Here is a 16283-nt window from a genome sequence, read left to right as displayed (position 1 = left end):
TACCAATTGTTATACTTAATTTGCACTTAATGTGTTAACAGTTAAACATGACAGGTGGATGGAATGTAGTTGGTTAATTTAATCCTGTTCAATGTCAATTAGCAGACTGCCTGAGCCTGGAAATTCTAACTAGTCTATAAGAATGTGGTCATTGTGGAATCTGCATTAAGGTTACTTTGGTTACATAATTCCTTAGTTCAGTCTGTCTCGTAAGAACTGTAAATCATTAATTCATTTTAAATGGCTCAACATAACACAACTGTCAGGTAGCAATCTGACGTTGTTCCAGCTGAATTCAATAAGGATTTAACAGAGAATTAGCAGATTCTTTGCAAATGTCTTTACTGCTCAACTGTGAGTATGTTTATGTCTCTTTGGAGTTTACTGTTAACAAATGTTATATCTTAAATTATTTCATCAAAATTTTCAATTTCATTGTCTGATTGCCTCATGAAATTCACAGAAGCAAACTGAATAGATCAGCAACTTAACTTTTGACTTTATAAGAAACCTTGTGCATGTTTCTAATGTATATACTTTTGTTGTAATCTAATTTTGTTCCTTTTTTATTATGGCATTACCTTCCATCGTGAAACATTTACTGGTGTTTTAACGATGGGTATCCAACCAAAATTCATATTTTTATGCATAACATGGAGAAATTATTTTTGAGTTTTTTTTTGTTTAGAGCCAGTGTTATCAACATGTTTGATAAAAATCAATCCAAAACTCCTCTCTCTTAAAGCTGCTTCAGCTTGATTCTGAGTACTGTGGTGGGAATTCTTGCCTCTGTCTGCATTCTCTGATGGCTCACTGAGGAATTTGAAGCTGCTGCTTCAGCAACAGAAACGTCCAATGTCCCATCTTTCTATATTGCCATTTTTTCTACCCAGTGCACCTAATGTCTCATCTTGCTAATCCTCTTCCCATTACAGTCGCTTTAACCTATACCCTTAGATTCTTCTGGTGCATTGAGTGCCCCTCAAGCATGTCCAGTGACCTGTGAACAAGGTTAGTGTCATCCATAATCTCACTATAGACAATTATAGTTCTGACTGAAAATTTGCTCACAGATGGTGAAGTCTGACTGAAACTTTACACCATCTGCTCCATCTAACTGCCATGATGGTGTTGTGGGTTTTGTAAACAAATTAAACTGTGATCTCTTTCCCCTACTTTTCTGGTATCATTTTCTGTTTGGAGCATATGGACCTCATATTTTGCCTTTTAAGATATTTGTTTTTTTTTACTCCCCTGCTATTTCTAAAGCCCCAATTTCTAACCACAGTTGTCTCGCTTGTTTTTTTCCTTTTGCCTCTTGAAAGGGTGACTCACCTTCAGTCTCTAATTTAATTTTCCCTTTCTCCTCTTGTTTACTATTCTCCAATCTTTTTCAAACTGCTCCCTACATATGAACTCTTTTTCCAATGTTTATGGTTACCTCCCTTAGCCTTGCTGGTCTGTTAGGCTTCTACTCCCATGCTCTCAATCAAAGAGGCCATCACCAATCTCTCTCTCATCTTGTGTTCCTCACCACCCACACGCCCCTAAATCATCTGACCTTACTTCCTTCTGTGCTTTCCACTGGAACAGAACTCCAACAAGCCACCTACCTTTCAAGCTGCCAGCAGTCTATCCTTTGGTCCTTGATTAGCCACAAAACTTATGAAGCTTTTGATCTTGTTGAACTACTTCCTCATCTCTATGTTTTATATCTTTCTTTCCAAAAAAACAAAACTCTGTCATGCTCCCTTCCCTGGTATGGCTCCTTTATTTACTCCCCCAAACCTGGGGTTCAGGCATTGCTGCATCCTTTGCACAGCTGCTTTATCCATTCATTGCCAAATCTGGCTACAGCACATTAACTGCTCCCAGGCCTCAACTTTCCTCTGCCAGAAACCTAGAGAGAGCCTCATTTCTTTTCTCCATAACCAATTATTTTCTCAAACCTCTTGCCCCTGTCCCCTCACCCTTGCATCCATATGGTGCAAAGACTATGTTACAAACATTGAAACCATCTATCTGTTCACCTACCTCTGCAACTTAGCCTTAAACCTGCCTGAGTTCTGGACCTGCATCTTGCTCTAGGTGCTCTCCTATTTACATTCATGCCCAATCCAAGATTATTTTGTTCAAAAGACAGACAAACCCCCTGCTTCTCTCTCATCGGCACTAACTCAGCATTTCACCCTGCCTCTCTTTTCCCACCCCCCACTCTCCCCCGCCCTGTGAGCTCACCATTTGCATGCGTTCCTCTGCTCGGGTGCTGTTCTACTCCTTTTGAAAGCCACTTCCTTCATCCCCTAATATAAATTTTTTAAAATCCTCGCTACATTCCTGCAATTTACTGCCCAATTTCCAACATTTCCTACCTCTCAAGAACATGTTCCCCCCCCCAAAAATCCATGCTCATCTTTCCCACATTTCCATGTCTGAATCTTTGCAATCAGGTTTCTGCCTCTATATCAGCACAGATTCGGCCCGAGCCCAAGTCACAGGTGACATCCTCCTTGACTTCGGTGTATTGCTCTTTGCAAGCTTACTACGCAATCCTCCACAAATAATATTTTTCTGCATTTTCCAGTCCGGTGGAATCATCCTCACTTTGGTTTCATTCTAAGCTACCCAATCATAGGGCAAGCACCTCTCAGATGTTTTTTTTTCCTCCCTGCTACCAAACAGTCAGCTTCTGGAATTCTCGCAGGATTTATCCTTGCCTCCAACTTACTTAGCTACGTAGTGCCTCTAGGTGATATCTTGGAAAAGTTAGGATGATTGAGAGGTTCAGCTCTGAGGAAAATCCTGGCCAATATTTCTTTTAAATTGTAGGCTACATTGAGATGCACCAGACTAATTAATTCACCTCAAACACTTATTATGTAGCAATCCAAGATTTGCCTGCCCAATTGTAATTTTAGGACTGATTTGTGCTTGATAGTTCTTTGCTCTTTGCACTGATCTTAAATTATTGTTGGCATAGTTATGACTTGTAGCCCAAACCATTGCTGTGGACTTGATTGTTTTTGCAAAAATTTATACTTGTTGTGATGACATTTCCAACCTACTTTGTTCAGATGCTATGGTTAGCCATCCTTGGGCTCCACACTCTGAGAATCGAAACTTGGAATGCACCCCCTGTAAAATCACCTTCACATTACTTGATGCCTGCTCTTTAGGAGCCACCATTGTATCGATGTATTTATTATTCTAAATTTGAGTGCCGTGCTGGATTAATGCTGGATTCCAGTTCATTTGGTGATGGTCTTGCTGAATTTGGTCCAAGTTACTTAATGCTTTAACTGCATCGGATTGAGGCCTCTGCCTGCCAGAATGGCATTGCAAAATCAGGTGTGAATTACTTGAGGTCTCTCGTCAAGTTTTGCAGCTCTTAATTTTTCCCTGTCCTTGATGGTTGTGATTTGCCTCATAAAGTCAGGGTTTGGATTACTGGATTTGTGCTGAAGTTTTTGTAACCTGTTGAAGGTGTAATTTTAACAAATATCAATTAGGTGGGACTACTTTTCCAAATTTGCTGATTATATTGTACAACTGTCACTGTTTACCTCTGGTCAGAACAGGATAGATTTTTAGTAATATAAGATTGAATGATTAGTGTGCAGAGCAGAAATTTCTGGTAGAAATTGTCGGCCCTGACTGCTTTTAGCAATGCTTAATTTGTGCTTGAAGAAAGCTTGGGATACTAATTCTGCCTTTCTGCTGACATGCTATAATTACAGCTTTTTAATGGTAATGTTCTTCCGGTGTAGGTATGGATTACAAATACAAAGTCTGGACAATGGATATTTTCTTAAATGCTGATATCTTTAAAGGAACTTGCTCCATTTGTTTCACCTGCATAGTATCTGCATTACTGCATTGAAAATTCAGAGAACACTTCGGCCAAGGGGTCACTAGACAATAGACAGGAATGAGAACTTGGACAGATGACCCCCTCTTTAACCAAGGCCATGAGGTCATTACAGCTATCAGTGCAGTCTGGGGGTTCAATGTGGAACGTTATTGGGCTTGATAGTTCAGCTAATACTGGCTTTAAAATGCTGAATCATCAGCGGGCTATTATCCATGATCTGACTTGGAACTTATGCAGCTTTGCTGTTCATTAACCAAACAAGACGTTTCTTTGAAAAAATCTTGCTTTATTCTCTGCTTTCAGGAAGAATCCCGTGTTCTCAGAGTCAAGGTTATTTCAGGGATTGATCTGGCTAAAAAAGACATCTTTGGAGCCAGGTATGTAGTATCTATACTCATTTCATAGGAATCTTTATTGTTATGAGATTGATTAAAAGTTGAGCATGAAGAAAGGATGGTCACCTTTGAACACACCTCATTACTTAGGAACTATCAGAACCTGAGAAACACTGGGCAGAATTTTATGGCCTGTTAGCAGGGGTGGGGAGGGCCCATAAAATTTTCCACGTGGCCTTCCCATCAACTTTCTGCCTGCTCTTGCCCCAATTAAGGTTCTTAATTGGCCAATTACTCAACAATTAGGGAGGGATTCCCACCCTACCACAATATTCCAGCCAGCTAGAAGAGTTCGGTCACGGAAGAGTGGGGAGGGTGCAGCGGGGAGGAAGAGATGCCCGACAGGTCGCACTGTTCTGGCTCCGGGTGGGGAAGGGGAATCTTCATCACTGCCCCCTTTCCAGATAAGATGTGGCCCCCACCCCCAGCCCACTGGGAGTGCTCCTCCCTCATGTGGTTTTGTCATCACGACCTCCTCACCACTGTTAGGCCTTCCATCTTGTCCCTGCCATGAGTCCCGCACCTATCTGGTCCTGTGGGCTCTGGCACTTAGATGAGTGGGACTGCTTGTAATCCCAGCAGTGGCCACTGCTCCCATTGGTAATGATGGGACGACAGAGATGCCGACCAAACAGATTGACTGGCAGCTCTCTGAGGCAAGTGTTCCTCTCAATTGAAGGGCAGAAGTCTCAACTCCAGCCAGTAAGTGTTAACTGGCTTTGGGGGCAGCCGTGATTGGCAGGCGAGGCAAGAAACCCAACTATCTGACAAATCCTGGCTAATGTGTACTTTTTACACTGGACGCGGTTGTTCCAAAATAAATCAACCAGTCAATCTCCCACGTGGAGATGGCGGCCTAGTGGGACTGTCACTGGATTAGTAACTCAGAGGCATAGTTATTCCTCTGGGGTGCATGTGTTCTAATCCCACCATGGCAGTTAGTGGAATTTAAATTCAATGTTTGCAAGCTCTTGTTTTCATGTTTGGGTAAACAAATAACAGCAACATTTGCTTTTTTGGGTGTTTTATCCTCGTAGCAGAGTGCAGGATATATTGACCGGCAGATTACTCACCTATATTAAAACAGAGCCCATGGTTGTGATAGTCTAAAATTAAAATTTGCTCCTCTGCCTATGCGTGCTTTTTCTTTGTTCAGTTGAGTAAAACAGAACAGAAAAAAACATCAGTCACTAATTTTGCTGCTATTTAGTTCAATTGTAAAGAATTATTAATCACTTTTTAAAAAAAAACACAAGCTTTTTTATTCCAAGAAAAAAAAAAATTTTTATTCTACAATGTAAATTGGTTCATAACTCTTGACTATTCTTATTTATTTTCCCTGTTGCTGGGTATCATTTTCACAATACAGGAACCAGAGTACACCAGACAGGGCAGGACGAGTGCTCTGCATAACCTCAGTTAACTTAAGGCTTCTGTTCTGTTACTCTGCCTATACGACCCAAAGTCCTACTTGGTTTCTTCACTGTGCCTGTTGTGCTGATAGCATCAGCAATCTCTTGCAATATTTCCAAGATTCCTCCTGCATTGCTTCTTGCAGCTACATAATATTCATTTTATAATGTGACTGGTTATTATCTTTTCTGCCACCTCAGAATTTTGCATTTATTCATTGATCGCAGCTTCGCAAGCTGCCCAAGCCATTGCTGTTTGGTCAGCCTGTTTTATGGTTGTTGACAGTCCTGCTTGGTTTCCTCCTGTTTATAGATTTGGAGAGCTTTCTTTTTGCCCGCTTGGTAGGCATCGACGTAAATTCAGGAGAAACCGACTTTGTTGCAATTTAGGTCCTCCTGTGCTGATTTGCCCCAAGTACAAGCCGTCTTTGTTTCAGTTAAATTTTCAACCTATTTCTGAAGCTTTTTATCATCTTTATTCACTTATGGGATGGTGGCATTGCTGGATAGGCCAGCATTTATTGCCCTTCCCTAGTTGCCCTTGAGAAGGTGTTGGTGAGCTGTCTTCTTGAACCGCTGCAGTGCATGTGGTGTAGGTGCTGTTAGGGAGGGTGTTCCAGGATTTGGACCCAACGATCCTTGAAGGAACAGCAGTATGTTTCCAAGTCAAGATGGTGAGTGGCTTGGAGAGGAACTCCCAGGTGATGGTGTTCCCATGTATCCGCTTGTAGATGGTAGTGGTTGTGGGTTTGGACGGTGCTGACTAAGGAGCCTTAGTGCGTTTCTGCAGTGCATCTTGTAGATAGTGTACACTGCTGCCACTGTGAGTCATTAGTGGAGGGAGTGAATGTTTGTGGAAGGGGTGCCAATCAAGCAGGCTTCTTTGTGTCAAGCTTTTTAAGTGTTGTTGGAGCTGCGCTCACCCAGGCAAGTGGAGAATATTCCATCACACTCCTGACTTGTGCGTTGTAGTTGGTGCATATGCTTTGAGGAGTCAAGAGGTGAGTTACTCGCTGCAGGATTCCTAACCTTTGATCTGTTCTTGTAGCCACAGTATTTATATGACTAGTCCAGTTCAGTTTCTAGTCAATGGTAACCCCCAGGATGTTGATGGGGGGGGATTCAGTGATGGTAATGTCATTGAACGCCAAGGGGAGATGGTTGGATTCTCTCTTGTTGGAGATGGTTATTGCTCGGCACTTGTGTGACACGAATGTTACTTGCCACTTTTCAGTCCAAGCCTGGATATTGTCCAGGTCTTGCTGCATTTGGTCATGGACTGCTTCAATATCTGATGAGTCACAAATAGTGCTGAACATTGTGCAATCATCAGTGGACATTCCCACTTTTGACTTTATGATGGAAGGAAGGTCATTGATAATGCAGCTGAAGATGTTTGGGCCTAGGGAACTGCCCTGAGGAACTCCTGCAGTGATGTCCTAGAGCTGAGATGACTGATCTCCAACAACCACAACCATCTTCCTTTTTGCTAAGTGTGACTCCTACCAGCAGAAAGTTTTCCCATTGACTCCAGTTTTGCTAGGGCCCCTTGATACAGTGCTCCTCCATGTTGAGCACCACTTGGCAGAAGCACCGAGGGTGGCAAGGGCACAGCATGTACTCTGGATGCAGGGTTTCAACATCCACCACCAAGGTAGCCGCACCACAGATCAAGCTGGCCGAGTCCTAAAGGACATAGCTGCTAGACTGAGCCTGCTGCAGGTGATGAGGGAGCCAAGAAGGGGGAAAATATACTTGACCTCGTCCTTACCAACCTTCATGCCGCAGGTGCATCTGTCCATGACAGTATCGGTGCCTTGATGTCATGGGCAGCCATTCTCACCTCACCTCTGGAACCAAGGCTGTAATGAGGTCAGAGGCCGAGCGTCCTTGGCAGAATCTAAACTGACCAGTGAGCAGGTTATTGCTAAGTAAGTGCAGCTTGATAGCACTGTTGTTGACCCCTTCCATCACTTTACTAATGATTGAGAGTAAACTGATGGGTTGTTAATTGGCCATGTTGGATTTGTCCTGCTTTTTGTATATAAGATATATCTGGGTAATTTTCCATATCGCTGTGTAGATGCCAGTTTTGCAGCTGTACTGGAACAGCTTGCCTAGGGGCATGGCAAGTTCTGGAGCACAAGTCTTCAGAAATACTGCTGAAATATTGTCAGGGCCCATAACCTTTGCACTATCCAGTGCCTTCAGCTGTTTGTTGATATTAAGTGGGGTGAATTGAATTGGCTGAAGATTGGCACCTGTGATGCTGGGGTCTCCGGAGGAGGCCGAGATGGATCATCCACTCGGCACTTCTGAAGATGGTTGCAAATGCTTCAGCATTATCTTTTGCATTGATGTGCTGTGTTCCTCCATCATTTGAGATGGGGTTATTTGTGGAGCTCCTCCTCCAGTGAGTTGTTTAATTGTCCACCACCATTCACGACTATATGTGGCAGGACTGCGGAGCTTAGACCTGATCCGTTGGTTGTGGAATCGCTCAGCTCTCTCACTTGCTGCTTATGCTGTTTGGCATGCACGTAGTCCTGTGTTATAGCTTCACCAGGTTGACAACTCATTTTTAGGTATGCTTGGTGCTGTTTGTGGCCTGCCCTCCTGCACTCTTCACTGAACCAGGGTTGATCCCCTTGCTTGATAGTAATGGTAGTTTGGGGGATATGCTGGGCCATGAGGTTAAAGATTGTGGTTGAGTACAATTTTGCTGCTGCTGAATGCCTTATGGTTGCTCAGTCTTGATGCTCGATCTGTTTGAAATCTATTCCATTCATCAATATGATGGAGGGCATCCTCATTGTGATGATGGGACTTCGACTCCACAAGGACTGTGCGGTGGTCACTCCTTCTGATATTGTCATGGACAGATGCATCTGCGGCATGCAGGTTGGTAAGGACGAGGTCAAGTATATTTTTCCCTCTTCTTGGCTCCCTCATCACCTGTCGCAGGCTCAGTCTAGCAGCTCTGTCCTTTAGGACTCGGCCAGCTTGATCTGTGGTGCGGCTACCTTGGTGGTGGACGTTGAAACCCTGCGCCCAGAGTACATGCTGTGCCCTTGCCACCCTCGGTGCTTCTGCCAAGTGGTGCTCAACATGAAGGAGCACTGATTCTTCAACTGAGGGGGATGGTACGTGGTCAACAGCAGGAGGTTTCCTTGCACATGTTTGACCTAATGCCATGTGACTGAACCAATTTATGATGTTGCACTATTTGAGCTGTTAATTATGTTTTGGTTAGATAGAATATGCACAGCTGTGAGCTGTGCTGATTACTTAAAGTTGAAGAAAATTCTAAACCTGTTTCGAACCTTGGTTAAACAATACTTCGAGTATTGGGTGCAGTTCTGGTCACCATATTATTACAAGAATCTAGAGGCACTGGAGAGGGTGCAGATAGGATGTACAAGGACAATACCAGAAATACATTGGAATACATATCAGGAAAGAATTGATAGATGGATCTCTCCCCTCTTGAATAAAGAAGGCTTTGGGTGACCTAACAGAGACCTTTAAAATTTTGAAAAGTTATGTTTGAGTGGACACAGAATGACTTGCTCCTGTGGCCATATTATTTATATGATTGGTCCAGTTCAGTTTCTGGTCAATAATAAACACCCAGGATGTTGATGTTGGGTGATTCATCTATGGAAACACCATTGAAAATCTAAGGGAGGTGGTTAGATTCTCTCTTGTTGGGATGACCTTGCCTGATAATTGTGTGCATGAATGTTACTTGCCATTTATAAAACCAAGTCCGAATATTTTGTTAATGTCTCACTATATGTAGGTACATACTGTTTCAGCACTTAAGTTGTAAATGGTACTGAACATACATTCATCAGCAAACATCCCCGCTTCTGACCTTATATAGGGGGGAAATGTCATTGATGAAACAACTGAAATGGTTGGGCCTCGTCACTGCCCTGAGGAACTCCTGTAGTGACATCCTGGTTCTGAAATGCTTGACTTCTATCAACTTATTGCCTTTGTACAGGCTGTGACTCCAACCAGTGGAGAGTTTTCCCCTTAAATCCTATTGACTCCAGTTCTGCAACAACTCCTTGATTCCACAGTCAGTCAAATGCTGCCTTGGGCAGTCACTCTAACCTCAAACCAATAATTTAGCTCTTTTGGTTGTGTTTGGACCAAGGCTATAACGAGGCCTGTGTGCCAAGTGGCCATGGCAGAACCCAAACAGAACATCAGTGAGCAAGTTATTGCCAAGCAAGTACACTGTCAATGACACCATTCATTACTTCGTCGCTGGTGGATTGATGGTGGAATAACTGGCCAGATTAGATTTGTCCCTTTTGTGGAAAGGACGTACCTGGGCAGTTCGCACATTCAAGGGTAGAAACCAGTGTTGTTGGTGTACTGGAATAGCTGAGCTTTTGTAAATATTAAAGACTTAAATGATGGAATATGGAACCACATATTCAAGCTTGCAAGTGTCATGGATAAGTAGCATTATAATCATTGCATATGGAAGCATATGTTTACAAAGAGATATATAAACAGTGGCAAATGGATTTCAGTATAAACAATTGTGAGGTCATCCACTTTGCACTTAAGGGGGGTTAGATCAGTATTCCTTACAAATGATGAAAGCAGAAGAGGTTCAATGAAACTTAGAGGTGCATTTGCACAGAAGGAGGCTATTTGGCCCGTTGTGTCTGTGTTGGCTCTCTGCAAGAGCAATTCAGCTTGCCTACTCCCCTGCTTTTTCCCCGTAGCCCTGAAATTTTTTTCTCGTGAAATAATGATCCAAGTTTTTTCAGAAAACCATGATTTAATCTACCTCCACCATAATCTCAGGCAATGCATTCTGGATCCTAACGACTCACTTTGTAAAAAGATTTTCTCTCATGTTGCCATTGCTCCTTTTGCCAGTCACCTTAAACCAGTATCCTCCGGTTCTCAATCCATTTTCCAAAGAGAACAGTTTCTCCCAAATTTACTCTGTCATGACCCTTCATGATTTTCAACACCTCTCTCAAATTCCTTCTTAATCTTCTCTGAGATGAACAACCGCAGCTTCTCCAATCTATCCATGTAACTGATTCCAGGAATGAGAGACTTTGTTGTTTTGAATCTTTTCTACACCTTCTCTAATGATCTTCATGTCCTTCCTCAGTGCCCACAACTTGACACATTATTCCAGTTGAGGCTGAACCAGTGTTTTATGCACGTTCATCATAGTTGCGTTGCTTTTGTGCTCTATGGCCCTGCACCCACTTTAGAATTGTATCCTTTTTTTTTTATTGCCTCATTCTCCATATCAAATTGCATCATTTCACACTTCTCTGCATCAAATTTCATTCTAGGACCTTAATATGTATCAAGAAAAGCAGGGCCCTTACAACCGATCCTTGGGGAATTCCACTATATTATATTTTCGGTTTCTAGATGTTTTTCTATTAACACTTTGGAGTTAAGGTTCCATCATATTTCCTGCCACTGACAAGCTAATTGGTGTATGACTTTAGACACAGAGGATGCCATTATTTAAGAATGGGTTTGATAGGTGGTTAAAGGAGTAAAGAACACGTTAGGCATGTGGAATTAGGATTACTACAAGAGGATAAACACCAACACCGGCTGAAATAAAATAGGAAATGCTAGAAATACTCGGCATGTCTAGCAGCATCTGAAGAGAGAGAAACAGAGTAAATGTTTCAGGTCTTTGACCTTGGATCAGGACAAATATTTTGCATCAGTAATTAAGATCTTAATAAAGAATCAGCAAAATTAACAGCAGTTTGGCATTAATGTAGATTTGATTTCTGAATGAAGTCTTTATTCTCCTTATTTGGCCATGTGCCAACTACTGCTCAGCTGGCTGGCAGAATCCTGATATCTTTGACAATGCCAGTTTTACCAAAGCCACTACAGACTTTCTTCGTCAGCTGGGTGATTTTACCATACTGAGTAGTCTTCAAAATGCACAGTTCGGTTCTGTTGCTCCTACATTGAGTGAAAGGAAAAATTAACTTGGGTGTTTAATGGATGCTTTCATGATTTTAGAATGTCCCAAAATGCTTTACAGCCAATCAAATATGTCAGTGTTGCAATGGAAGTACGTGTGGCAGCCATTTTGTGCACAGTACAGTCTCCCAAATAGCATTGAGATAAATGACCAGATGATTTTTTAAGCGATGTTTGGATGTTTTATTTATGTTCACCTGCGAAAGTAGATGTAGCCTCAGCTTAATGTCTCACCCAAAAGATGGCATCTCCAACAGTGCAGCAGTTCCTTATTATCGCCTTAAGTATTAGGGTTTCATGTGAGTCTTGGACCAATGGCCTCTGACACGGGTGTAAGTGCTATCACTGAGTCAAAGCAATTTGTTCATTTTGAGGGGTTTCATTGAATTTAATCTGGAGAACTTATTTGTAGGTTTCCGAGGGACAAGACTTTTGAACCCACAAATTTGTGTTGATTTCTGCTGGACTTAACCAGCTAAAGCCATAGAGCTTTGAAATGCAAAGCAATTGGTAAACTTGCTGCTGTCTATTGAGTATGACTATCCTATTTGTTAGGAGATTGGTATGCAATAATAACGACTTTGATTTACATAGTTGCTTTCCCAAAGCAAATTAAGTACTTTTTTGTCACTGTTATAATCAGATTCATAGAGTCATATCATCATGTAGGGCTCAGATGGAGGCCATTTGGACCATCAAGTCCATGCTGGCTCTCCACGGAGGATTCCAGTCAGTCCCATTCCCTCGCCCGATCTCTCTAGTTATGCAAGTTTACTTGCTTCACATGTCCATCCAGTTTCCTTTTGAAATCGTTGATTCTTTTTTCTTCCACCACTATCACGGGCAGCAAGTTCCAGATCATTTGCAGTTGCTGTGTAAAAATATGTTATTCCTTACATTCCCTGGCATCTCTTACCCAAAATCTTAAATCTGTGTCCCCTAGTCATTGAATTATCAACTAATGAGAATGTTTCTCTTCGTCTACCTTATCCAAGCCTGTCAAACATCTTCCATCAATCTCCTTTGCACTCAGAACAATTTCAGCCTTTCCAACCTAACCTAACCTTATGTAACACAACACCCCCAGTCCCTGGAACCATTCCGGGAAATGTTCCCTGCACACTCTCGAGGGCCTTCACATTTTTCTTAGTGTGGTTTAAAGTAGCTTCATCTCTTTTGAATTCGTAACCCTGGAAATAAATCCCAAAGCATTTTTATTTTCTTGGCTAACCTGCAGTGCTGCTGTTGATTCTTTGTTCACCTGTACGCCTGAATCCCTTTGTTCTTCTACCCCATTCAGTTTCTAATTTTCTAAGCTTTGGGTGATGTTTCTATTTTTTCTACCAAAGAGAGACGTCAAGCCAAATATACAGAGTATATATGATGTGGAGCATAATCAATAATGTATGTGGTACTAACCTGGATTCATTCGTAGCTGTTGCTCAACAATTATTGGACCAGTGACTTATGAGATACCAGCGGATCCAAAGCTTCTTCACAAATTATGTATATTAGTTTACTAGAGGAAATTATTGAAAAAGGTAACAAAACTGATGGGCAGATTGCAGAATATTCCCAGCAATGTTATTGTAAAACTTTATTTTCCTTTTATGGTGCCATTTCTTCACAGCCATCTTCATGAAAGATAAAATCTATGCTACAGAAATGAGGCAGACTTGTTAAGTTTTACACACACTAAGAAACTAATTGGGTAGGAATGTTTAATGAACGTCATGTTGGGATTTAAACTACAAAGAAAAAGTATCACTCGTCATATATTCTGATCTAACAGAAAGGGAAGGCATTGAAATGTAAAATCAGTGTGGCAAAAATAAAATGGCTATCTGCCTGGAAAGCTGGCACAGGAGTTAAATTATGAAGAAGGTCACAATCCTGATTGAGAGGAAAGGCCATCGGGTAGAACATTGGAATGTTACCTTTAAAAGTATATACAGCACAGGGTAGAAATGTTTTTTTGAAGGAGCATGTACAGCAAAAACAAACCAATGTTAACACAATCCAAAACAAATGTTTAGAATAGTTCAAGACCTTCTCTTGGCTTTGCTTAAAGCAAGCCTCGACTAACTATTGTTTAATGTTCCTGCAAAGTTTTCTGTTTTACACAAAGGATTCAAGTAAATGATTTGCTCTTCAATTGTTAATGATGGAATCTGTGCTCTCAGGTAAAAGATTCCATGGCAAATGCGACTTCCACATTATTCCATGGGTCTTCACAAGCCAAAATGTTAGAACATAATTGTTCAACCATTTTTTTATTTGTTCATGGGATATAGCTGATGCAGGCTAGGCCAGCATTTATTGCCCATCCCTAATTGCCCTTGTTCAGAGGGCAGTTAAAAGTCAACCACATTGCTGTTGGTCTGGAGTCACGTGTAGGTCAGACCAGGTAAGGGTGGCAGATTTCCATCCCTAAAGGACATTAGTGAACCAGATGGGATTTTACACAATCAGCAATGTCATCGTCAGACTTGGTAATTCCAGACTTTTAGAAATCAAATTTCACTATCTGCCATGGTGAGATTTGAACCCGGGTCCCCAGAGCAATACCCTGGGTCTCTGAAATACAAGTCCAGTAACAATACCACCATGCCACCACCTCCCTCTGATATTGTGGAAAGGTATTTCGCTAAAACTAGACAAATGAACTCATAAGATTGAACTGCAATTCTGGGATCTGCATTTTTCCAGAGTTGGATTGAAGCTAACACAACCAATGATTAAATACTTCTCCATTCAACAATATTCTGACCAAATTAAAGACATTAACCTTGGCTCAGTGATGGACCACTCATTTCAATCAGAAAATCATGGGATCAATTCCCACTCCAGAAACTTGAGCCCAGTATCCGAGCTGGTACTCCACATAGGAGCTGCTGTCTTTGGGGTGAGATATTAAATCATGGTTTGCCCCCCAGTTGGACATAACTAACAAGTTTTTCCTTCAATTAACAAGTAAAAGTAGATTATCTGGTTATCCATATCATTGTTGTTTGTGAGGTATTGCTGTGCAGAAAGCGGTTGCTTTTTTTTAATTCATTCATGGGATGTGGGCTTTGCTGGTTGGGCCAGCATTTATTGCCCATCCCTCGTTGCCCATGAGAAGATGGTGGTGAGCTTCCTTCTTGGACTGCTGCAGCCCAGCTGGTGTAGGTACACCCACAGTGCTATTAGGAAGGGAGTTCCAGAATTTTGACCCAGCGACAGTGAAGGAACAGCGTTTATATTTCCAAGTCAGGATGGCAAATGATTTGGAGAGGAACTACATTACAACCACATTTACCTGCATTGCAACGACTACACTTCACAGAGTATTTATTTGGTCATGAAATACATTGGGATGCCCTGCAGTCATGAAATGCACTATATAAATGCAATTTTTTTTTCAAAAGGCTAAAGTCTGCCCACAATTCCATCGTCAACCAATTTTCCCCCCTAAAAATAAATATTTTGGAGAACAATACACAAGAAATTTTAGAAATGAGATATGAGCACTTGGCGTGTCATAACATTCAAGGCTATGGGCCAAGTGCTGGTAAATGGGGTTAGGTTAGGTAGGTCAGGTGTTTCTCACGTGTCGATGCAGACTCAATGGGCTGAAGGACCTCTTCTGTACTGTGTGATTCTGTGATATGTTAAGTGTAGTGTGCTTTGACTCCCAAAACTTTCTGCACAAGGGTTTTTCCTTACCTCATGTCTGGTCTGTTGTAGACTAACTAATAAAAGATTAGTCAAGAACTCGATTATTGTATCCTGTGGTTGCCAGGATGGGCAGAAAGTGAACGCAATAGACCGTGTCTAGCAATTCTCAAGCTGTACTTGTGTCTTGGGTTCCCATATTATTTGCTGAATGCATGAAATGGCTGTTAATTTGCCTACACAAAACTCATTGCACCTCATAAGCACTTTGAAGTACCTTCACAAAGTAAGGTGCTAAAAAGTCAAGCACTGAAATTCTGGGAATCCAATGCCAGAAAGGTGCAAGTGAGAAGGGTAAAAAGTGAATTAAAATTTTTCTTTCCTAGGTTTTTCATTTGATTTGTTCTTCATTTGACCCCATTGCCAGAATTTTTAAATCTTTTTTTATCAGTCATTTGTTATTTTGTTACACATATTGGTTTTTTTGGTACAAGTTCCCAGCACTCATTAATATTGAAAATGTCATTGCCAATCTGCACACAGATCCCACCAACAGTAATGAGACAGTGACAAGATAATCTGTTTTAAATGTGCTCTGAGGTACACATATTGGTTGGGACACTAGGCAGATTGCTGCTGCTCTAAATCGTGTCATGCTATGGAGTTTGCTTTACATCCCTCTGAGAGGGTAGATGACTACTTGCTTTTAATTTCCCATCCAAAAGACGGCATCTCTATCACTGCAGCACTTCCTCCATACTGCATTGGAATGTCAGCCTAGAGTCAAATTTCTGGAGCCAGACTTAAATTTGCAATCTTCTGACTCGGGTAGTTTGTACTTCCACTGAGCCAAGCAGGCACCTATGTCGACTTTGCCCCAGATTTGGCAGTGAGCAGTGAATTGACAACACTTGAATTTCTTTGACCAAAGATGCCTATAAAGTTTTA

The 16283-nt window shown here is 41.6% G+C and overlaps 1 protein-coding gene across 1 annotated transcript in view; it reads left to right on the top strand.

Moving 5' to 3' along the window:
• Nucleotides 1-16283, top strand: part of nedd4l (NEDD4 like E3 ubiquitin protein ligase) — a 441756-nt gene that overhangs the window by 110180 nt on the left and 315293 nt on the right. Inside the window, exon 2 of the mRNA XM_041209743.1 lies at nt 4175-4248. Within this exon, the coding sequence (XP_041065677.1) occupies nt 4175-4248 (74 nt within the window). The remainder of the gene's footprint in view (nt 1-4174; nt 4249-16283) is intronic.

Source organism: Carcharodon carcharias, chromosome 1 (assembly GCF_017639515.1).
Source record: "Carcharodon carcharias isolate sCarCar2 chromosome 1, sCarCar2.pri, whole genome shotgun sequence".
Taxonomy (NCBI): Eukaryota; Metazoa; Chordata; class Chondrichthyes; order Lamniformes; family Lamnidae; genus Carcharodon; species Carcharodon carcharias.
This window is presented reverse-complemented; position numbering and strand designations above follow the sequence as displayed.